The following is a 24,306-nucleotide window of genomic DNA, read 5'->3' as shown; positions in this document are numbered from 1 at the left end:
CCTAACAATGACAAATACATTGTGCAAAATGCCTCATTAATGAGATGTCTCATCTTTCCCCATAACCATTGTCTTACTATATTAGGTATTCACGTACTAAATTTAGCAACTTTATTACGTAAAACCCTTGCACGGATATATTATTATTACTGTTTCAGTGTTATAGTGATCCAAAGTGCTTGATATATTATGTTAAACGGAACACCAGGATACAAATTTGTTCTTAGAAGTTTTATTTAAATTGAAGACAATTCAAATGACATCTTATCTCAAATTATTCAGAAAAAGAAGTGGCCATAATTAAAAAGTGTCTTGGTATTTTTTTTTATAAAAACAGTTCTCACATTGTTGTGTACAAAACATTAAGGACTGTTGGCCAGGAATATTCACAGGATTTCACTTTTATTCCCCCAGTATTAAATAAAAATAAATTACCTACAGTAAATATGCAAATTTCTAGAATAGAGTAATTTTCGGAAGAAAATCAAGACCACACACCTATAAGAACACAAGACCAGTTATTTGGCTTCAAGCCCAAAGATATAAAGTAGTCATAGAAAAAAAAAATAAAAGTTGTATTTTGATTTTGCATTTAGAAGCTTTAGCTTCTGTTCAATATTGCATAATGACAATTAGTCTCCAAGCTTTTTACATGCCATAAATACATATTGTCCTCCTATTCATGTACAGTTACATTTTGGTTCAGAAGTATTCATGCAGCTGTTTACACCTGCATAAGGCACAGCTAGTGGTCAATAGCCACAATTAAAGCTTCTAACCCATCAGTAGTGTCTTTTAGATCTTATTCAGACTTAACTAAAAAAGCTGTTTCCAAGACACAACAATACAATAAGTTCATGCCAACTAATGTCAGATACTTTACAAACATGCAAATATGTATGGCTTCACAATTCTTATTTACCAAATCAACTTCAAGGTCAAGTCATCATTTGTGGAAAATAAGAATCGGCCTAAGAAACAATGTTCGTTTTTCTGTTTAGATGACAATAGACCTAAGGAGACGGAAACACATGATGACATCTCTGGGAATTGGTGGTTGAATTTCATTGCCGTCCAGTCGGAGGTAGCGGAGTCGAGGAGCACTTTCATTAAGTGAATCGCCCAGATCTTCGACAGACACGGGACAGACACCTGAGCCGCTTACAGCTGTAAATTAAAAAAAAAAAGGGAGTTAATGTAATAAGAATGGATAGATTCCAAATGAAAAATTCTAAAGAACTTTCCTTTAAGTAACTCCAGCTTAAATTAATTTCTGATTAAGCAGAAAATAATACACCTAGGCTTACTTTTGATCTTGTTGTGGTCAAGGTGAAGATGCTCAAGGCCTGAGGGAATGAGAGGAACATCAGTCAGCTGGTTGTGGGACAGCTGCAAGTCCAAAATGCTGGAGATGTTAAACACATTTTTGGGGACTCCACTGCTGGCAAGCTTGTTGTGGTTGAGCCTCAGAAATGCCACTTTTGGCAAACCTTTGAAGTAGCCAGCTGGGATCTTCTCAATGTTGTTGCCATCAAGGAAAAGCTGGGTGGTAGAAGGTGGTAGCCCAAGAGGCATGGTACTCAGCTGGTTCTTGGCTAGATTGATCTGTACCAGGTTGTTCAAACCCTTTAGGCTGACTTCAGTCACAGCGTCATCCATCAGCTTGTTACCCTGGAGGTCCAGAAGAGTAAGTTTATCCAGGCCGACGAAGACACCTGCAGGGATCTTGGAGATTCGATTGCGAGACAGACGTAAATGCTCCAGGCTGGCTGGGAGTTGTGATGGCACTGAAGACAAGAGGTTATCGTCCATGTACAGGTGCACCAGGTGAGTCATTGCACTGAGGACACCTTCTTCCACGCCTTCACTAGTGATTTTATTGCGGTTAAGGTTCAGCCAACGCAGCTGGGTGGCATTCTGCAAGGCATCTGTTGACAGCACTTCGATCATATTGCTCTGCAGATACAGGTACCATGTGTATGGAGGGATTTTAGGGATATTCTTCAAGTTTTTATTGTCACAGTAAACAGCACGAGGGAAGTTCATTGGGCAGCGACACTCTTTAGGGCAGGCTTGAATCTGGGCAATATGTTCCTCGTAAGTTATGTCCTGGCTGACAGTTAGCCCAATCAGGCACCAGATGCTGAGAAGCTTCAGTAGAAGTTCCATTTTGCTGCTCAGCCTGCGTTAGAAGTGTTTAAAAAAGAAGAGAGTATTACAGTCAGGAAGCCCTACAGACAAATGTCTTTCCTTTAAAAAATGTTGAGCAGTTATTCCACACTGCCTTAAGAATGCAGTAACTTCTGACCCCCTTTACTAGCAACGGTCTTTGTAAGATGTTTGATGCAATATGTCTAATAACAGGTAGAATATATAAATCATGGCTATCATCAAATACATTTGGATTAGTGTACTAAGTGTTTGAAATAAATCCCAAATTAGTCCCCACCACCTACTCCATCATTAATTCATTTATGAAGGCAAGCAGCCAGCTGAGAAGTAGTCCACTCATCCGGGGGTTTACTTGCCTTCCAATTAAGTCTCAAAACACCGGAAGCAAATCCAGGTCAACTTTAATTGTATTAGGCCAGTCTAGAAGCTCAGGTGTAAAGGTGTCAATGCATGCCAGCTTCAGTCTGCATATCTGATGCAGTGATGCATGCAGATAAAAACATATTCAACTAAACATGCAAATGGTGCTAACCCCTGACAGGCGTAAAGGAAGATTAAAGGTGTGATGTTGCAGAAAAGCAATAGATTGAAAGCTCTGCAAGTAAGAAGTAAAAAATAAATGAAAACAAGAACAAACAAAAATCCAAAGTCAGCTTTGCCATCTTCTATCCACTCATCTTCTAAGCCACAACTTGATTCCTCTCAGCTACCATCTGGTGCTTGTTTAAATTCTTGATGCACTCCATGTTTGTCTGGAACTCATTTCGGGTTGCTTTCCATAGATGGCCACACTTCAAAGACAAAGGCGGATAACCTCTGCTCGGAGATGTGCCCCTCATTTTTCACTGTAGAAAAGCCAAAGCTTTGTCAATTAGCTTTGGAGTAGAATACTTAGTGCATTGGCAGCAATGTAATTCATGCTTTTATAAAGTTTAAACCCAGTTACTAAAGCTGCAAGATTAACAACTAACAACCACCAACCCTATAATTCAGACAGTATACATGTCTTTGCCTTGCAGTCCAGTCTATCTTACCTTTAGCCCGTAAAGTTTCTTTTTGTGGAGTCCTATCAAGTGTGGTCTCAAATGATGAGGATGGCTTTTACGTCCCTCTATTTGTACTGCTGGCTTTTTCATTCATGGTGTGCAAGCCTGTCACTCAGGATGACGTTAAAGCTTCTCTTGGCCAGCTAGAGTCTCCCAGGATCAATGGTCATAATCCTTAATAGATGTGTACTGTCCTAAGCCTTTTCAGTACCTGAGCCATGGCACACTTAGAATGCAAATATACCTGTCCTTAGTTTGCTGACTTCAACATGTAAAACCATTGCTGGTATAATTGATTTAATGCCACTTTAAGAGTCCTTAATCAACCTTTTGTGCTAATTTTATTCATTGGTTGTCCACTATGTGAATGCAGTTAGTGGGATAAACAAAAAGTACACACACATACAGCTCAGTATATTTGTCATGTACAAATGATCATCTCCACCTCCATATCAATGTTTAAAATAAGTACAGAAAGTCAAGAGTTGTCAACCCTGTCTGCACAGATGGCAGAAAAAAAGAATGTGGGAGGGAATTGCTTGGGGATATAAATCTCAGTTTAACTTATTCTGAATAATTCAAGTAGTATAAGACTTCAAGGAAGTATAATGCTCCTTTATTAAGATAGAAATATCCATAGTTTAATCAAAAATACTGGGATGGAACAGAGCATTATCTAAAAAACCTGCAGGAATCGGACAATTCTTTGAAATTACCATAGAGAAGGAACAAAAGGTGATACTCATAGAAAATGCCACAATCCAGTTGAATTTTAAAACATGAGGATTTTCCTGAGCAAATTTGACATTATTAAGAGGGAGGCACGTTTTTCTGCGTTACTGCTAAAGCATCAAGCACAAAGCTGACGCACTCTGCTTAAGTACAAAACCTTGCCGGAAGACATGAGAGGTTATGGGAGGGAAGTCATACTTAAGCTGAGGAGATTCTACTGCAGGCTGGCCTTGCAAAATGTTTTGCTGAAGCTCGCTTACATCAGAATTGGTGACCTTTCAACATGCGAGCATAAGACTGTGCTCAATTCTGGCAGTGACGGCAGAGCCTCGAATACAACAAGATAATCCCAGCTCACTTGTGAGGATAGGAGCAACGCTCATCCATGATCAGCCATGCAAACCCATTAGAGCTCCTCCGGTGTTTGCCAGTGTGCACCTGTGCACAGTGATTATTCCTTAACACATGTTTGTGATCCTCTACGATCAGTTAAACAGCCAGACATTTGTCCCAAGCACATTCGGAGGAATTATGCATAAAAGACACGTTGCTATCTAGAATAGTTGAAAGGGCACACATTTCAGTGCCTTAGCAGTGCCTTTACTGTCCTGCTGGGTTAGCCAAAAGCAGCTCCTTTACTTGTGATAAAAGACATATAATGGCATGTTGAGCTGTCCAATTTGTCCAATTCGATGCATTTCTGTCAGACTACTGTGTTTGCACACACTGCAGACATTGAAATTGATTTACGTGCGACACAGTCTGTTAATGTTGTACTCTAAATATGCTTTCCCTGTGCTACTTTACTATGGCCAATGAGCAACATGGGGATAAAGTCAATTTGATTCATTCATTTTACACACAAATGTGCTATTTTACAGGATCCCCCAAAGAGAGAGAAGCCAAACACATTAAGGTCTCAGAAATGCTCTCTGTATTAAAAGGTTAAGAGGTCGTCTATTGTTATTTTGTTTTTAGTTTTTAATGAGTCATGGCTTCATAGATCTGCAAAATGGAAACTGTATTTACTAAAAACAAATGTTGGGTAATATCTGCCCGACAGACTAAGGGGAAACACATGCAGGCGAATATGATAATGCTTATTTCCTGCCAGGGGCTTTGTGTCAGAGCCAGCTATGTTAATTACACAATGGCTTTTATTTGCAATGTATGAGTTTTGCATGATTATTTCCATTTGTTGAAATCCTCTTCATGACTTTGAAATATTTGGAAGAGTTGGCATGACTTTCTGTGTCCACAAAGGACAAAAAAAATGTTTTTATGGGTAATTGTTACGTGAAAAAAAAACAGGTTTGGCAGTAAATGCGACTTTCCAAGATGTTTATTTGGAAACTTCAAAAGTACCACAGTTGTTTCTTTGCGGTTCAGTCCTTTCTAGGTGTGAGTGTGTTAGTAAAACGGCTTTAAATTGGTTTAAAAAGTGCCCAGCTCAATCATGATCATAAGAAGAGATAATAAGTGTAGGTTTTTAAATAGAGGTTAGTAAAGTGAAGCCATATCAAAGATAAAGAGCAATCTCATCAGAAATCTGCAAATTCTCTGAACTCTTTCCACTACTGTCTCAAACAGACTCATTGTAAATGAAAGCCAAAATCATCTTTACCTGCTTTTCATTCGACCAGGTGAGTTTTGGTTCTTGTGCTCCTCCAATGATTAGCTTTGATGATTGTCTGCAGTCTCAGTGGTCTGAAGCAAAAGCCCAGCCTAGCCCTGTTTCTTGTATTGTTATTCTTTTGATTCCCCCAAGGCTGCACCTTGGTCACCGGTGCAACCGAGAAGATGGAGCGTGTGTTGTTGGTGGGAGGACGATTGTGTGCGAGCTGGGATGTCCCTTCAGAAGTCTGTGTTGCCTACTTTTTGCCAGCCCAGCATTTTTTTTCTGCATCTTTTTGTCTTCCCCCCATTTTTTTCCTTTTTTTATAGAACATGAAGTCATGCTTGAACGATTGACAGTTAAGCTGATGTCACCCCACCTTTAAATGGATGTTTTGCTCTTTACTCATAACTCTGGGGGATGGACACATGATTAGTTATGGTTCATTTCAGCTCAAATGCCTTGGGGTACATTTTCTAGGGTGCAAGGTTAGATGGTACTTTACACCCAGCCTTTCACAGAAAAAGTCTTGTTTTTGTTTCCCCTACATTGCTCATACAATCAGATACAAGCACATACACATTTTGTCTGTATTATTATAGGATATTATAGGGTATTATAGGATATTTACTATAAAGTACCTTGATGCAACTGTTGGCACTATCTACAAAAATAACATAATTACACTCAGCAATTCTACTCACCTAGATTGTACTAGAGAAGATTTTACACTGTTTCACTGCAAAAACAACTGCAGAAGACAAAGATTTTCTTTGTGTCTCAAACCGCAATTAAAGTTAACCACTCAAAGTAGAAAGACATTGCAGGGAAAACTGTAATTTTAGTAAATGTGACATAATACACATCAATTTATTGTTCTAATGCAAGCATTTGTACATTTTTCACTGTGATGTTGGCAAATATTTATCCATGGGTATCCAAACCAAGCATGAAGACTTAAATCAAACAAAAGGTGTGCACATTTCAACTCACTTTGTTCTTGCAGTTCTAGCTGGGCTTCTTCTTTTTTTTTTTTTTTTTTGCAATACTAGGCTTTCCATGAAAAGGTATGCTACTTCGTTCTATTTATTCCTATTAAATGGCAAAAGGTGAAAAAAAAAAAAAACCTTTTTAAGAGAACTATAGTGTGTAAGCTTAGTGGAAATTACAACAACTGGGGTGATTGTTGATTGACACAGTTTATGAGTAAAAATAGCGATAAACAAAAAGAACAGCTGGAGACAGTCTGGATTGAAGGATGATCTATGAAACTGGGTCGCCAGGCTACAACAGCTGATTATACTTTCACCTTCCATCCCAAGCAGGAAGATATTAGGCTTAAGGTTTTATAAAAGACTTTATTGTCTAGACATAGGCAGCAGGAGCTCTACCTAAGATTTAAATAGGGGCGGCACAGGAGGAAAAGGAGGAAATTGTCCTACACTTGGAATATGATTGTATAAAAACATTAGAGATGTGAAAAAGCTGTTAAAGTAAACATGTTACATTTTGTAATGGTGGTAGCGGTGAGGCAACAGCTAACTCTTTTACCTCCAGACTTGTATCAGGTTTACCTGAGCAAAAATAGCTAAAACAGACTGGATGACATTGGGAGGTGGTGTATTTCCAGCACCCAACGACAGACAGATAACTTTTCATAATTGGGTCAAACTGACGTTTACAGCAGGATTGAATTATAAGAGCCTAGCATGAGTCAAATGGGACATCTGGAATCAGTTTACATAATAGCTATAAGTGCCACGTATAATCAACTAATCTACTCTCTTTAAATGGTGTCTGATCTAATAAGAAAACCTAGACTAATGCACCAAGAAAGACGTTGTTCCAGCGCATATGGTGCTTATCAGCCAGGATTAGCAGTGTTGTTACAGTTCGTGTAAAGCTTTGCAAAGGCGCTGGTGATCCTGTGTAAGTTGTAATAAGTGAATGTTAAGTACATACCTAGACTCAGTATGCGTGTTACTAATTTATTATGCACATTGATAATGAGGTGTGTGCATTATATACATTATAGATGAGAGAGTTAATCACTGTGAAATTATCTACAGCTGCTTATTACTCAAGCAAGGCTCAAAATAAAAAAAAAAAACAGCCAAACCTCAGGCTTAATCTAAGTCTGACAACATGTTCAGAATGATATTTAGCAGCTGTAATAGTTGCCATGTTAACGATCTCATATGAGCAGAATGTGCAGTTAGAATGAAGTGGAATCAAATATTAGTTAATTTTGTAGATGCAAACCTAAAATCTGACTAAATTCTGACCTGATTATTACCCAGAACGGTTAAATTGATGTATTTAAATTATTATTCACGTAGGTGTTGTTTGCAAAAAAAAATATGGCTGTAAACTGTATATGTTCTCAGATAAAATGAGATGAGATGGCCGCCCCTCCCTGAGCCTGGTTCTGCCGGAGGTTTCTTCCTGTTAAAAGGGAGTTTTTCCTTCCCACTGTTGCTAAAGTGCTTGTTCATAGGGGCTCATATGATTGTTGGGTTTTTCTCTGTATGTATTATTGTAGGGTTTACCTTACAATAGAATAAAACGCCTTGAGGCGACTGTTTTTGTGATTTGGTGCTATATAACTAAAATTGAATTGAATTGAAAAAAATGTCATATTTTGTACATGTTGAAACTTCTGCTGTGTTGAGGCTTGCAGAGATTTATAAACAATCTTTTTTAATTTCTAAAACAGGAACAGATAATGAAAATTGGCATTTTAGCCTCTGACAAGACTCTTCTGAGGATAATTTTTCTGGTGATATAGGCACCTTTTGGTCCTTTTAAGATCTGCAGTTTAACCTCATGGTGAGAAGAATATACAAACACAATATGCAATTAAGTAATTGAGGAATTAAGGTTACATTTTTATTAAAGCGACCGTTTGAATTAGATACAAAGTAAATATGTTAATAAGTGTACTTTGTAGCTGTGTCTTTGACGCCTTGAAAACATCTCATATATTCATGCGAAAAAGAAGGACTTTACAGGCACACCCTTACTGCTTCCTTGGAAATTAAGATGGTAAGTAGCAGCTAATCAAATGCATTTGATTAATTAAAAGTGTGACCACCTAAATGACAATAGAGGCTTTGTCAGTTTGATGGTATGGAGCATTGAATTGTGTTAATATAATGCCACAACCTCACAGTACTGGGCATCTAGCAAATTCACCCCAAGGTCAGACCATGTAGAACCTGAAAAACTGCAAAAAACCCCAAGAGCTATACTTCAGATTCTACAGGCTTCAGTTAGCAAAATGTTAAAGTTCATGACAGCACAAGGAAAAAGACTGAATGAGTATGTTTGGAAGGGTCACCAGAAAAAAAAGAGACTATTTTCTCTAAAAAGAACATGGCAGCACAGCTTGGGTTTGCAAAGTTGAATCTGAACAAACCACAAGGCCTCTGAAACAATGTCTTTTGGACACACCAGACCAGAGTGGACACGTTTGCTCTATGCCTGACAAAAACCAAACACAGGATATCAGCACAACAATATCAGGGATGAAGGTGGAGGGGTGATGATTTGGACTTGTTCAACAGCCACAGTACCTGGTCACCTTGCAGTCATTGCTCCTCTGTATACCGAAGTATACAGTCAAACGTGCAAGAGCTCAATTTAGGCCAAAACTGTGTCATGCAACACGACAATGATGCAAAGCAGAGCAGAAAATACACAACCTAATGGCTGAAAAAGAAAATAATCAAGGTGTTGCAATGGCCCAGTTGAATTCCAGACCTCAGTATGGTTGAAATGTTGTGGTGGGACCATGAGAGAACTGTGCATGCCAACAAACCTCTATGCATAAACAAATGCCCACAAACCAATGAACTGAAGCCACATTGTAAAGAGAGCGGGCCAAAATTCCGCCACGACAAATGTGAGAGACTGATAGTCTTAGAGACGAGGATTGCTCCAAGTCTTTGCTACTAAAGGTGGTACTACAAGCTACTGAATCATGGGTTGGACTTATTTTTCACAGGACTGAATAAAGTCCAGTTTTTATCACATGACTGTATATGTAATCTCATATTTAATAATGATACATTTTCTTGTGAAGGAAAAGAAAGCATACAACTTTCCAAACACATCTACTTTATATTAACATTCAGTCAGCATGTTTAAATGGATTGTACCTCTCTGGAAAGGAATGTGTGGGTTTTATGTTTTTTTTCCTCCTTCATACCATTAATCCCACATTTCTCAGACTCTGAGTCACTGTTAGTCTGAAAGCACATCATTCTTAAGATGAACATAAAACGTGATGCCTATTTTGTTCTCTACAGTTTCTTTGCAGAGGGTATGTAATCATAATAATAACAATAATAATCATGTTTATCACAGTTGATAGGAAAATAGAAAGTTAAAAATAGACCTTACTGAACAATGAGATAAGTAAGAGTGGTGAGTCCTCCCTTTTTGTTTTGAAGGACCACAAGGAACCTTTACTGTAAAAACAATAATTTTGAAATCTTCAGCCACTTGTGGTTTCTATTTGAGACAGCTGGGAGGGTAGATTTACAGCAAAAATTATTTCTACTTAAGCTTATATCAAGCAAAACCCTGCAACCCCTGCATACCTCGTGGACCAGCACAGCTGTTTTGCACAGCTGAATAGAAATATACACGATAGGTTGACTGTGCAGCTCCTTTAAATTAATGGCTAGAGAGAAACCTGCTGAAACAAGATGACCTTGAAGCCCACTATGCACTGTGCTTTGAAAAAGGTTGAATGTAAATAGTATGTTTAAAGAACACTAGCAGGCCTCAGAGAATAAATAAAGAATCTTCTGACTAGTATAGAAATCTTATAAGATGTTATTTAAGGGTTTATTTCATTAGTCCTTCTTCTTCCACTCATTTTGCAGTTCCATAACTCAATAGTGGTCATGTACTTACTTATAAAGAGTCCTATAAAACTCATACATTTTTTACAAGTGTTACAAAATTGAAATTTAGACTAACCTGCCAATAGGCGTGAATGTGGGTATGAATGATTATCTGTCTTCCTGTATTAGCCCTGCAACAAACTGGCAACCAGTTCATGTACTCCCCTTTTGCCCTTGCTGCTGGGACACACCCCCAGCATTTCTAGGAAATAAGTCCCAAATACAGGATGTCAGATTAGTTAACTCAATTCTTTACATTTACACTAAGTAAGACTTGTAAGTTATTTATAGGCTTACATATAGGCAGGCTTACCAATGATATCATGAAAATATGTTCAAACATAGTTCGTTCAACTGTGTTTAATTTTCTTACAGTGAATCCATGAACAGTTACTGAGTCAAAGGTGTCAAAAGAAGTCATGAAAAAAGGAAAGAAAATACTAGACAGATGCAGTAACCTAATAAAATAGACACACCATTCGATCAACATGAAATTGGTGCCATTTTGATGTAATGCTGGTAAGAAACATTTATCAGTATTAAACACCACCAACAACAACATAGTAATGAAAGCACCTTAACTGCAAAAGCTGTAGTTTATTCAAAGAGTGGCACCAAAGGGTGCATGCAAGTAAAGAAAATGTTGTATACAAATTAGTAATGTGAATGACAGCAAATAGTTAGGCTTTAGTTAGTATACAGAAACAATCTAACACAATCTCAAGATTACATCATTCTAACATCACAAGGTACAACTAAACAGAGAAACATATCAGCTTTAATAGTAATTTATTCTGAACAGAATTCTAATCCTTTGAAGAACTAGTTAATTATTAGGAGAAAACAGACATTTCTTAGTCGATTATCGTTTATTCAGTAAAAAAAAACAAAACAAAAGTCAGTCATTGGGACTTCATAAAAATTTGTTTCAAACCAGTTTAAAGTATGCAGTATATAAAGGCAGACACGTTCACAACACTGATATATTCCCTAAAACCGCTTTGATGAAAACACGACTGCAACGTAGCTGCTATTATACACCCACCCACCCCCATTTTCTTCTTACTCTACACATTAAATCCAAGTATGCAGTCCTTATGTGCTGGTCCTTTGCACAGCAATGGATTATTATTAATAATAAAATCCCCCTGATTATATTATACATGCTAGACACTGAAACATACAAGACAAGGAAAAAGAGAACACTAGGGCTGAATTAAGACATTGGAAAACTCTCGGTATTATTATATTGTGTCTTTATTCAGTGTGCTCAAAAACAAGTTTGGAATGTTTAAAGTGTGTGTTATAACCAAAGCATAATAATTATTCATCTCATGGAGTTTTCGGTTATTTTTAGATTGTGTGCATTTCAATTTTTTTAAACTTCGTGATTTAGTATTGGTTGGTATGTAGAAATATTGACAATGAGTTATTTGGAATATTTGTTTAATGCCTGTTGAATTTATTGATCTGATTGCACGTGCATGCCTTCTTTTGTATCACACATTGGCTAAGCTATAGATTTGTTCTAAAGCTTGGCCAATGTTTCCCAGATTATCTAGTACCTATGTCAGACATGCAAAGGCATGGCAGTACTACGAAAGACGTATTATTAGGACATGTGAATCCAGAAGGTTATGGGCTGAGCTTTGTCATGATGATAGAGAAGAGCCGGTCCTTATTCGAACATGATATCTGAGGCTTGGCGCAGGCAGTTGACAGCGTCAGCTGGCATGCTGCTGTGAGTGACGTTGTTTCCATCAAGACGCAGATGCTTCAGACGTGAATAGTTCAGAGGTCCCATGTGCTTGCAGAAACTTGACAGGTCAAACTCTACAAATGATAAAAAGTGGAGATCGTTATAGCTGCCAGTAGGGATTTTTTTAATATATTTTTTTTACATTTTCAACCCCTTAACCTGGTAAAGAGAATGACAAAAGTGCCTTGGAGATGTGCCAAATCACCATTCCTTCAACTGCTCTGGTTGCACCTGCATTGAAGTCTTTGAGAAAAGGACCCTTCATTTTCCTCAATTGCTTTTTCCCCCTCATCATAGGGGGAATTTTCTTTTTCTTAATTATGGCTATATCGAGAGAAAAATGGATGATAAAGCAGAGAATGCATTGGGGTATGGCGACGTTTTAACTGACATGTTGCTGATATGTGCATTAACTGCCTTTGCTTTGTCGCTCAGATCCACCCCTTAATTTGAGTTATAAGATACTTAAAACACAATACTGTTCAGTTTTTATGTTAAGTACATTTAAGCTTTTTTTTTAGCTAGTTAAAGTTGGCATCCCAAAATATATAACTAACAAGCTAGTGCTAGCCTTAGCATGTTAGCCCCAAACTTGGCTATGTCAGTTTTTAAAAAGCCAAAGTGATATGACTAAAAACGAGAGTTTCAAGACTTCAGAACTGTCAATAACTAATCAGAGATGCCATAGTCGCTATGTCCATCCTTTACATGCCTGCAGTCTATAGTTTAAAAGAACCTTGATGAACATTTGCATTACAATGCTTGTTTGCACATGCTGTAGAGTTGGAATTGTGCATTTGCAATCACACTGCTGCTTCTACTAAGAATCACACTTTTAATAATAATAATAATAATAATAATAATAATAATAATAATAATGTTAAATATCAGTGGCTTTAAATATAAAGTGAAATAAAAACAAAACAAAACATTGCCTTGTGTTAGCAATGTAAACTTCTTCTCCATTTCTTCTCCATTTCAGGTCACATAAATATACACAGTTTAACCCTTCTTTTCATGTAAAACCACTCATGCTGTAGCCAGCATCCTACTTAATGTCATTTTGTTTTACACAATGTTTTTGTTTTCAGATTTCAGCTGAAAATAAGTTATTTATATTTACAGTTTAAATTGGTTAGTTAGTTTAAATTACTCCCTTCCTCCTGATCTAATAATATGGATGTTTAGCATAGTTGGGTTTCACATGACTGGCACAGAGAACTGGACATGCTAGCCTGTTAATCTTTCATCTGGTTAGAAAACATTTAAAAAGGATCGTTTGGAAAGTTCTGAACTTTGTATCAATTACTCTGCTTTTGGAAAATGGTAATGCCAATACCCATGAACAAACTAAATGGCTTCAACCTAGAACCTCTCTCTGGTTTTATATTTGCTAAGCCACGCCCACATTTAAGCTTTCCAGTCATGTGTGTATAATTGGCACAAAACTGGCCTAACTAACCAATTAACCTTGGCCGTAATATTTTCACATGTTTAGATATTTCATTGAGAACACAGGAACTCGAACTTTGATGCTGTTCTAAAAAAACTTTAACAAAAAAGGCAAAACATTTAGAATCCTGTGATGTTAAAATGCTGATCACTCACTGTTGATTTCATTTGCCTGAAGGTAGAGTTGCTCCAACTGCTCGTTGATCTCAGGGATAGACTGCAGTTTGTTGAAAGAGAGGTCAAGCTCCAGCAGTGATGTCACATTGAACACTCCAGCAGGGATCCCTGAGTCCACCAGCTTGTTGTGTGAGACTCTCAAGTACTGAAGTGAGGGCAGCTTGTTCAGGTATCCTGCTCCAATACTTTCAATGACATTGTAGTCAGCATAGAGCATTACCAGTGAACTGGGAACACCAGCTGGGAGCTTCTTCAGCTTGTTGTGGCTTACATCCAGTGACAGCAGCTTCTTTAGCCCTTTGAAAGCCCCTGAAATGGCTTCAGAGGTTAGGTCATTGTGCTGAAGGTGAATGGAGGTCAAATTCTCCTTGTCAGTCAAGAGTCCAGAAGGAAATTTGGACAGCTTGTTGTTCATAATTCTCAGCTCCTCAAGGGACTTTGAGGGAGGAATGGTTGGCTCTGTAAGGTTGTTGAAGCTGATGAACAACTTCTCCAGGCCTGAGAGTTTGTCAATTGTGCCCTTTGCTATTTTAGCATTAGTGATCTGGTTATTGTCAAGTATCAGCCAGCGCAGTGTGTCAGTAACATTATCAAACACTCCTGCCTTGATCTCCTCAATCAGATTGTTCTGGAGGTACAGGTACTTGATCCCTGTTGGAACTATGGGAACAAATTTGAGCTTGCGGCTGTCACAATACATGGCGCTGGGGAAATTGAATGGGCAATCGCACTCTTGATTGCAGTTGGGCGATGAGGGCCCCATCACTGGATTAGGTTGGTAATCATAGTCATAATACTGGCAGAGGGACAGTGTGACCAGCACAGCCAAGATGGGTACACGCAGAGGCAACATGGTGTCTGCTGATCCAATAGACAGAAAGGAAGGGGAGGTAGGAAATAAGATCAAAATGTTATTATTGAAAATCTGAATATATAAAAAGGAATAAAAAAAAGTAAGAATAAAATGTAAACTTTGAAGTTGAAAATTTGTTAGGATAACTCTTCACCCACCCAAGAGAATGCCACACCCACTCCCCAGTGTATTAAAGCATATTATATGATCAGTCAAGGAAGACATTACTAATTTGGAGAGCACTGAACCCTAGATTATTTTAATAATCTGTTTGAATCACATCATTATAGCTGCAGCACAAGCCAAACTGGATGATAGAGGTTTTTTAAAACATGAATTGAAGCAGCAACATAATGTGGATGTTCCAAGAATACACAAAAGCCGATGTAGATGCTTCGAAGGCACGCTTTACGTTTTCAACATTTAAAAATACATGCTTTCTGGCTACATAATTAATGACTCTAACACATATAAAAACAAAAATCTATATTCGTTCAGAATCATGGCTTTTCATACTCAAGTCTGCAGACAAAGGAAAACCAGAATAATTGAATCCAGACCCATGAAAAATGCAGACACTGGATCCAAGAGCAGAAGATTATTTTCCAAAGTCTAAAGTCACCAAAGTCTGTCACACAGTCTTTAAAATGCATTGCAGACATATGTAAACAAGTAACAAACTAAGGCTCACACACCCAAATGGAAATGATCAAACTCCTACTTCTACTCATTAATTGTTAGTGCACATGTATTTTTTTCCTTCTCTGCTGCAGCACCAGCCAGTGCCCTAAAGCCTTGTAGTAACACTTGGTAATCCCAGAAATATGGAAGAATACTCAAACAGGAAATCACAAATCCATGCCCTCAGTCGCAAGCTTACCTGTGCTTCTCTCTCAGTGTGCGTGTGGGGTGGAGGGCCAGTAGGTAAGAAGAGTTTGGTGTTCAAAAACTGGAAGTCTCTGGAGAAAAACACAGAGAGAAAGAAGGAGAGAGGGGGAGGAGAGAGAGGGGTAGATGGAGAGACACAGAGAGGGAATAGGAAGGGGAGGAGAGGAGACGAGGGGACGAGGGAGGGTTGATAGGAGGCTTCTTCAAATAACTGGAGTCCGGGCATCAGATAAATTGAAGATGTCATCAAAATGAATTTCTGAAAGAGCATCATCCAAAAAGTTTTGTAAACTAACCAAGAGCAGGTGCATCAAGTAACAGAAATATTGCACCATATACGACGAAAATAAAAGTAGTTTTCCCTTATTATTGTTACCTGTCACTATTACAGTCAAACCATGTCATTGCATTTATTCACACTGGAAAAAACAAACTTTAATTTTAGTAGGTTGTGCGTGGAAATTTTCAAAGGGCAGGAGAAGCTAGGTCTGGAAAAATGTGAACACAATCTCTGGCAGACCCGTAATGCAGACACTGGTCATGAAAAAGAATAAATTCAGCTGTTCTCCTCGAGCTGTGAATCAGGCTTTGGAAAATTTGACCAAGAAGATAAAAACAGCCAGAACAGACTTACATAACACTTGACGTAAATATTTCTTCTCCTCTGTTTTTGACCAAAAAAGCAGGTCAAAGCAGATCCAATTGATCCCATATGTCTACGATGTAAATTATTGTACTTTTCATTCTTGCACCCTTTATTTTGCTTCGCCACATTCTTTTACAGTGAATCTCTGTGTCATATTCATTTATAAACAAACAGTAAGACAAAAGAAGAATGCGGCCCGTGGTGGCCATAACTTCTCTAAATACTGCAGCTGAATAAGGAGGTTTAGGGGAGTAAAGGGCCAAATGTTTCTCTCATTCGTTGGTGGGCATCCATCATACCATCAATGCATTCCAGGAATTGGCACCTGGATTTAATTGGTTGCAGTGCAGCCTGTTAGCCGACTCGCATATAAATCATAAACACCTTCCTTGACACACCCCTTAAATTTCACAGAGAAAACTCCCACCTTTAAATTCTAACAACAGAGTTCTTTTTAACAGTTGGATCCTCGCTACACATAATGACATGCAAAGGTTTCCACAAAGCTATGTGGTTCTACAATTAATGCAAAGGACTGTATGCAGTTTCTTAAACTGTATGCAATTTAAGAAATTAAAAGGCCAATGAGGCATTACAGATATGCAGAGTTTGGAGAGGGTCCTCATGTGTCTCCAAGGAGCTCATACTGAATGGTTTGATGGGACCTAGGAAATGGGACCAACAGAATGTTTATTGGATGATATTTTTTACGACTATGTTTAGGCACTCGCTCCATGTGATTTATTAAAAAACATCCTGCAATTCTTTTGCACCTACAGTGGGATCACGTTTTCTAGCAAGGGGTCAGAGTCAGGGTACAGTCCTGTGAAAACCTTGATTCAAAAGCTTGCAGAAGCACCTTTAGCAGCAATAACGTGAAAAAAATTGTTTTTTGTCTCTCACATTGGATTTTGGCCCACTGTTTTTTACGGCATTACTTCAGTCCACAGAGGGTTGGGGGCATTCATTTATGCACAGCTCTTTTAAGATGCAACTGCAGATCTTCAGGTGGGTTGAGGTCTGGACTTTGCTGTTGTGCTTGGGTTCATTGTTCTGTTGAATGACCCAGTTTGGACCAAGCTTTAGTTCTCGGAAAGATGGCCTGACATTTCCCCCTAGAGTAGAATGCTCGACTCAATGACTGCAACGCGGTTTGTGCATTTTGGCCAAATATCTCCACTTTGGTCTTGTCTATTCAAAAGACACTGTTCCAGAAGTTTTGTGGTTTGTCCAGATGCAATTTTGTGAATCTAAGCCATGCTGCCATGTTTTTATTTTGGAGACAAGAAGTTTTCTACTGGCAGACCTTCCAAAAAAAGCCATCCTTGTTCAGTCTTTCTAATTGTACTCATGAAATTCAACATCTAAAATGCTGACTAAGGCAAGTAGAATCTAAGATGTTTTTTTTTAAGTTTCTCTGAGCACTGCATGGGACAATTTACTGGGATATTCATCTGCAGAGAAGATTGCAGCGCTGTGTTATACCCTCTTAATTAAAGTCACAAATGGTGTACTTAAGTTTTCACTGAAATGCCAAAATGCTAAAAATCCTACTATAGGTCACTCAGTAAACAAAACTAAGACAAAACAACCCAGTTTAACATGTGACAAATTGAATGAACCTGTCTAAATTCAGAAAGACATAACTCACAAAAGTCTGGATTATCTTTGTTTTACACAGATGATTCATAGATGACAGCTAATGATGCTTTCAAGTTCCAGTTAATGTTCTTTTATTAGATAAAACTTGCAGTAAATTTGGGCTACTTTTAGAGCCTCCATATTTTTAGTAGATATAAATGGCTTAGCTGTTATAGCAAAACCTCAAACTCCAGACAGAGATAAGAGATGTCCAGATGGTGGTTATCAACTTTCTTCATAACAACAGGCTTTCATCTTCAGGTACTGTGCACACTCACATAAAAGGGAAGACTTGACATGTTATTTGACTCATCCTTCACACAAAAATCATCAACAGAGCCTCCCCTACCCCAACCAGAGACAACAGCAGAGGAACAGGTGATATAAATCTATAAAGAACAGAGAATTGATCAAAAACTATAAACTATATTTTAGCTGATGCTCTCTGTGCTGCTGGAAGAGTAATCTATTAACTGCTTTATTGTGATTTATCTGTCACACATTATGTATTACAGTCCCATACTCCCTTGAAAAAAACAAAACAAAACAAAAAAACCCCCAACAACTGGATTTTGAACCCAATTCCCAAGAAACCTGCACTGATCTTTTGTGTTTAGGTGGACACAGACCAGAAGTGGTGTCCAAGTGACAGATGTATATCCACTACTATGTAGCCATGCAGCTGCTCAGCTTCAGTTAATGTTCAGGAGCCGGTAACTTTTGTCCGTTTGGTGCGACGGGCGTCAGGTAAAAACACTGTTACTGTTACTGGAAACAGTGGCTGTAGACAATAAAGCAAATTAGTAGAAGTTGTAGGCCATAAAACCTAAACAATGATCTTTAAATGCTGAGGAGTTCTGCTGAGATACGAAAAAAAAACCTCTCACTGGTTTCCTCATTATGAGTGACTTTCCTCCCACCTCACATTTAATTCATTGTTGCTGCAAATTGGAGCCAATAGTCTAATGTGCACAAACAATAAAACCTCTTGATAATAACAACTGTCTTTGCATATTCCAAATTATATACTGAATAAAAATATTATTTCAATGGTCTCAGCACAGTTGACATATTTGCTACAAGCTGCCCAAAATGTTTATTTCTTTGAGGCGTTTGTACTTTTACCCCTGTTATTGGAACTGTTTTGTATGAACTCAGACTCAAGTTTTTCCAGACTGTTCTTTTAGTTGAGGCTGGAAAACAGACATTTAGTCATTTTGCTTAGTCACTATGTCTCTTTTTGAATGTGTTGATGTCTGCCTTATGCTGTCCTATCCTTTCCATTAGACCAGAGGACTGACACTGGCTCTCACCACAGTTTTCCTAATGCTTTATTAACTGTAACTTGTGTAACTCTTAAGTAATCATTCCAATTAACACATTGTTTTATGTGAAATATTATCTATATGGCTCACATATATAAATTTTCTCTTCATCAAATTCGAATGACAAGATTGTGCCAAAGTATTTTTTATTTTTATTTTTTTTCATTTTTCTTTCAGAGCTCAATGTAATAACATACCTTTCCTACATTTAAAAGCCACCGTGATCCCTACTTCCTCCAAAAATATTATATATTGATATATTGACTAAAAACTTATTAATCTAAAGGCTTAAGCTAAAAATGAATCACTCTAACCTGGATGACATATTCATACATCCCATGTGTGTCTGACAGAACAGATGCAGATGTAAAACTGAATGCAAGCAGTTAATGGCAAAGCGTAAAACGCTGGGGCTGAAAATGAAAGTAACATGAAAGTGTTACAAACCTCTACTGGCCTCTTGAGACTGGTTCCCAGAGGTAGACTATATGTAAAAGATGGCCATAACCAACCCGACATCATCCAATTGGTAAGGTCCTATTGTGAAGCTTTTATCGCAGCATTTTCCTGGTTGCCATCTTGGTCTTTTGATCATGATGGCAGAGCGGTGAAACTGACTGAGAAACCTAGGAGCACTTTACGCCCATGTGGTAGTGACGTACCAGTCACAATGCTCGCACACATTATGTTAGAGTCACACTAGGGAAAACAATGGTTGGACAATATGGCACAACCAAATTTATTTGCAACTCTGTGCAATGAACTTGCAATCTTGTTACATTTGAAGTGGCTGGTTTGAAAAGGGGGACCAGGTTTGTGCCCACAGTAGAAATCAACAGAAGCAGAAATTCCTCCACAAATAGTGATATAGTTGCTGCAGGATGGTTATTTAACTACAAAATGACACTCAGTTTGTACACATACCTTTGACGCCATGTGGATTAGAGAACATCCAAATTAACTTCAAACTTGTGCACCTTATTCTTATGTTTTTTAGTCATTACAAAAGTATGCTGTGTAATCATTCCACCCTGGAAAAAGAGTAGTTCAAACTTACAATATAAAGTGCCCTGAGGCAACTGTTGTTGTGGTTATATATAAATAAAATCGAATTGAACTCCTGTGTAAATGTGAAGTTGCAGAGTGTCTGAGCCATTTTATACTGCTATCCTGCAACTATGTTACTATTGGTGGAGGAATTTATCTATCAAATCTACAAATCTAGATGAATGTAAGCAATTATTGTGATTTTTTTTTCCCCCTTTGAAGGAAGGGAGTATCTAATCAGTTCAAGTTGTTTGTTAGCAGTCTAGTGTCCACAATTTTCAGGATATAATTTTCACATGTTGTGTGATGGAAGATCCCAATAACAGTTCTAGCTGATTTAATTTAGGTGACAATTGGGTGGAGTTAAAGGTCCAGGTCACACAAAATGTGAAAACCTGCCTACAGTTTTTTATGGATCGTCTTCAAACTTCGCAACAATATACTAGGCCTTGGCGGACATGTGTAACTAGACTGACAAAGCAATTCTCCTTGACCTTTATTGTTACCACCCAAGGTTAATCTCTTTGTACTGTAGACGGTAACAGGAATGGGATTGCTACTCATTTGTCGCAGTTAACGGCTGCGTTATGACAAACAAAGTGCATGTAATTGCATCTTATTCCTGTTTCGTTGCTGTCTTAATGCACCAAAGTTGACATCAAGACAGCTACTGGCTGTGAACAGACCTGGTCCCCATCTTTGAAGCCACCATATCAAACGGAACAAGATCATAAGTTCAGTGCTTGCAGTCAGTTAAGTTAATGTTAGCCAATAACTTAACACTCTATTTTCTGGTCACTGCTAGCAGTCAATATGGTGGTAACAAAGCTCTAATACTGATGCTTCAAATGGCAGAGGCTCAAAAGATGGAGTCCACCTTAGTGATCATATATTGAAATATTCACACATAGCACATATCCTAATGTTGGTTTTCTATTAGTATGTTTGAAATTAATTTCATGGTAAATTACATATGGCTGAGGTTTAGGATATTTTTGGAATCAGTAAAAATGGCAGCAAAACAGGAACTTGATTCTTTTTACAGATAAAATCAGATAAATCACAAAAAGGAAGAAGGCATCCAAACATGGACATACAAATCACAGAATACTCTTCAAATCTAACTAGAAAAAGTGTTTTTCTTTGGTTGCTCATTGTCTTTGCTGTGTTCCTGTCAATGGTTTTATGAACCAATCTGAAATTATGCTCTTGTTTTGTTATTATCCTTAGTCAGCTTACTTGCTCCTATAAAACATGTTCTTGTTGACTTTTAACACTGTTTTTCCTCATAATTATACTGTTTGTCATATCAAGCTAATTTCTTCATGATAGTTGCAAAAATTGCTCAATGATGACAACGTAGTTTGACAAAAAATATATGAGTTAGCGGTTTGCAAAGTAGAGCATTCACTGGGCAACCTTTTTCCTTCTTTTTTCCTTTAGTGAATAGTTCACTTGGCATCTGGTAAAGCACATTAGTTTAACATTAAATGTGAAATAGACACAAAAAAGAAATACATTCACTACAACAGTAGCATCATAGATTGGCTATAGTCACTCAGACTAACTGGGGATGAAGCTGGATTTTCTGCAATGAAGATATAACTCTAGCCTCAGTCTTTTAGCAAGATATTGGTAGATCTAGATTTTAAAAGTACTTGCTGCATGACTCTCAAAAATAGCATGCAATTCCAAATGGTACATATGCTAACTTTGTGCAAATGACCTTTTTTGAAAGCTTTGCAATAAAAAGAGACCTTAATGGACACCTAACTGCTTTGAATCCCACATGGATCTTACACAGCATTTGTGCACCATATAATATAGTCTGCACATTTTTACTTCATCTAACCTTCAACTAACCTTTTTTTCTGTATACAAAACATTGCATATTATTCTCTTTTTTAATCAACAGATTTGCATTACTTAATGTTAGACCTTATTTCTGATCAACAGCACACTCAGACAGATAATTGCATAAAAATAAAGGGGGATAGGAAAATAAGAGAACACTGAACAAAGTAACACACATATGCACATGGACTGCCAGGTACACGGATGGAGATCCAAGCAAGCATATTAGCAAACAGGATATTCTTGGACTTCTTGGCACCGACACACAGAAGCTTCTAATAAAGTCTCAGACAGCACTCAGACACCACCTTCTGTTCCTACCATGTGGTCATGTGGCTGTGCTTAACACAGAGAGACTCATCCCTGGCAGCCCGAGTGATTCTCTCACCTGGTGTCTCATGGGCTCACATGTGCTCCAAGAGTGACCCGGCAACAAAATTAGATGACAGGATCTACTTAACAAAACAGAGCTTTGCGCGTCTATTTGTAACACACAAACATGCCTTAATTTTCTTTAAATCCCTAAATTAAAGGATTTAGTGTAAAGTAGACCAATTTAGGCACATTTCGTGTAAAATACCTCGTGCAGTAATAACAGGGTTTAACACATTGTTAAGGTGTTGATAGGTAGATTAAGGAGAATACCACATTGATGACAGTCAGACAGATATAAGCTCAGGGTTTTTTCTATAAACTGGATTTGATAAATGTAGTTTCAAACAAACATCTGCATGGATCATTGGCACATCTGCTTCTCACCAGGATCTCACGACTCTCCTCTCATAACATGGTGAAGGGCACAGGCTACTTCAATTGCATAACACTAGACACTTATTCTTAGCAATCGGTGTGATCTGTGCATGCTCACAGCCCAACTAGTGCTTCTCAAGTTCTCCAGCACATGAAGTAAAGCACCAGACACACATGCCTAAACACACACAAGTCCTGGCAACGAGAAGACAGACGACTGTGCAGAAGATCAAGTTGCATGCTGCTCTGGCATGTGTCTGTGTGTGTGAGACTGAGGGAGAAAGGCGGATGGAAAATAGAAAGTGCTCTACCGATAGCCACCACATGGGGGCAACAGATTGAAGAGCATTCATGTTGTCTAGCTGAACCCGCTCTGAGGTCCTGGGATGAGCGCCAGAGCTCAAACACTGATGCTTTCTGTCCTTGTCTAAAGAAAATAGAAGAACCAAGCCATATCAGAGGCAGAGAGTTCTGAGCTTTTGGCAACTCGTTAATACTTTGCTTTTCATAACATGTTTTTAATTTAATTTACCAAGTGAAATTATTATAAAACCCCAAACATTTTCATGACTGGATGATCTCATGAAAACTGAATAACTCATCAGGTTAAATAGTGTCTGGTGTTTTAGAACAGAAGACTAGATTAGAATAGTCTTTTATTGTCATCGTACATGTACAACAAAATTGTGTTTATTGTGTTTCTTGAGTTATATGTTTCATTCTACTTCATTAAGCCAATTATATTTTTTTTCTGTTCTAACATATTCATTCAGTCATTGAATACATTTCACTCAGTGTTTATTTTACATGGACTGCTGAACAACTATCCAATGAAAGGGATCACTGCATTTGTTGCTGCTGCTACTTTCCCATGTATGTCCTCAGAGTTGCCTTTACAATAAGCAGTCCAAGTGTAAAGGCATGGTAAACTGCTTTTTTGGCTTGATTGTAACAGAAGTATGACAGAAGTAGACTTTCCACTGATACACATGACTGCAAGGTGGATTAATTAAAAAAAATCTTGATCTGTGTTACATTTTTGGGAACTTCATGGGTAAGTTCCCTTTATAGGAAATACAGCAGTATATACGTTGCAATATATCCGATGATCTAAAGGCCTTCTCTGGCTTATTTCATATTTACTAATTATGTTACTGGGTATGATAGTGACGGCTGTTTGAATGGAAAAGATGCGAGACGTTTTGCACTGTGTTGATCATAAAAAAAGGCAGGCTGCTAATGCTATGACAGTTCTACTGTCAATACCGTACAAAAAAAAGCATTATTGAATTGAATGAATTGAAGGTGTGTGTAGTAGGAACAAGAAAAGTGCTCAAAAAAGCCAAAAAATAATGATAAAACCACAGTTTTGAATTAAATAAGATATTGTAACTATATTAAAAAACAAAAAACTTCTTGTCACAGCCTTTTTTGGA

At 37.8% G+C, this 24,306-nt stretch overlaps 2 protein-coding genes across 6 annotated transcripts; both read right to left on the bottom strand.

Annotated features, from left to right (window-relative positions):
• Positions 1 to 216: 216 nt before the first annotated feature.
• kera (keratocan) lies at positions 217 to 5,841 on the bottom strand. 2 transcript variants are annotated; one of them, XM_040036126.1, is made up of 3 exons: positions 5,575 to 5,841; positions 1,308 to 2,182; positions 217 to 1,167 (listed from the first exon to the last, which is right to left on the bottom strand). In XM_040036126.1, exons 1-3 carry the CDS (start codon positions 5,583 to 5,585, stop codon positions 998 to 1,000), a joined length of 1,056 nt encoding a protein of 351 aa, XP_039892060.1. In that variant the 5' UTR covers positions 5,586 to 5,841; the 3' UTR covers positions 217 to 997. The 2 variants fall into 2 exon arrangements, with proteins under 2 accessions (XP_039892060.1, XP_039892061.1); XM_040036127.1 differs by lacking the exon at positions 5,575 to 5,841 and adding an exon at positions 3,207 to 3,420.
• Positions 5,842 to 10,822: 4,981 nt separating this feature from the next.
• On the bottom strand, positions 10,823 to 19,754 carry lum (lumican). 4 transcript variants are annotated; one of them, XM_040035434.1, is made up of 4 exons: positions 19,667 to 19,754; positions 15,600 to 15,678; positions 13,846 to 14,727; positions 10,823 to 12,311 (listed from the first exon to the last, which is right to left on the bottom strand). In XM_040035434.1, the coding sequence occupies exons 3-4, from the start codon at positions 14,717 to 14,719 to the stop codon at positions 12,157 to 12,159; spliced, it is 1,029 nt and encodes a 342-aa protein (XP_039891368.1). In that variant the 5' UTR covers positions 14,720 to 14,727; positions 15,600 to 15,678; positions 19,667 to 19,754; the 3' UTR covers positions 10,823 to 12,156. The 4 variants fall into 4 exon arrangements, with proteins under 4 accessions (XP_039891368.1, XP_039891366.1, XP_039891365.1 ...); XM_040035432.1 differs by having other exon boundaries at positions 13,846 to 14,724; positions 19,667 to 19,753; XM_040035431.1 differs by lacking the exon at positions 19,667 to 19,754 and having other exon boundaries at positions 13,846 to 14,724; positions 15,600 to 15,725.
• Positions 19,755 to 24,306: the final 4,552 nt, after the last annotated feature.

This window comes from Simochromis diagramma, unplaced genomic scaffold (assembly GCF_900408965.1).
Source record: "Simochromis diagramma unplaced genomic scaffold, fSimDia1.1 OVJJ01000816.1, whole genome shotgun sequence".
Lineage (NCBI taxonomy): Eukaryota > Metazoa > Chordata > Actinopteri > Cichliformes > Cichlidae > Simochromis > Simochromis diagramma.
This window is presented reverse-complemented; position numbering and strand designations above follow the sequence as displayed.

Coding starts and splice junctions, on each gene's coding strand:
- kera (XM_040036126.1), bottom strand. Junction 1,168..1,307: donor TGACCACAACAAGATCAAAA/GTAAGCCTAGGT, acceptor TTTAATTTACAG/CTGTAAGCGGCTCAGGTGTC.
- lum (XM_040035434.1), bottom strand. CDS start 14,719: ATGTTGCCTCTGCGTGTACCCATCTTGGCTGTGCTGGTCACACTGTCC. Junction 12,312..13,845: donor TCAGGCAAATGAAATCAACA/GTGAGTGATCAG, acceptor TATCATTTGTAG/AGTTTGACCTGTCAAGTTTC.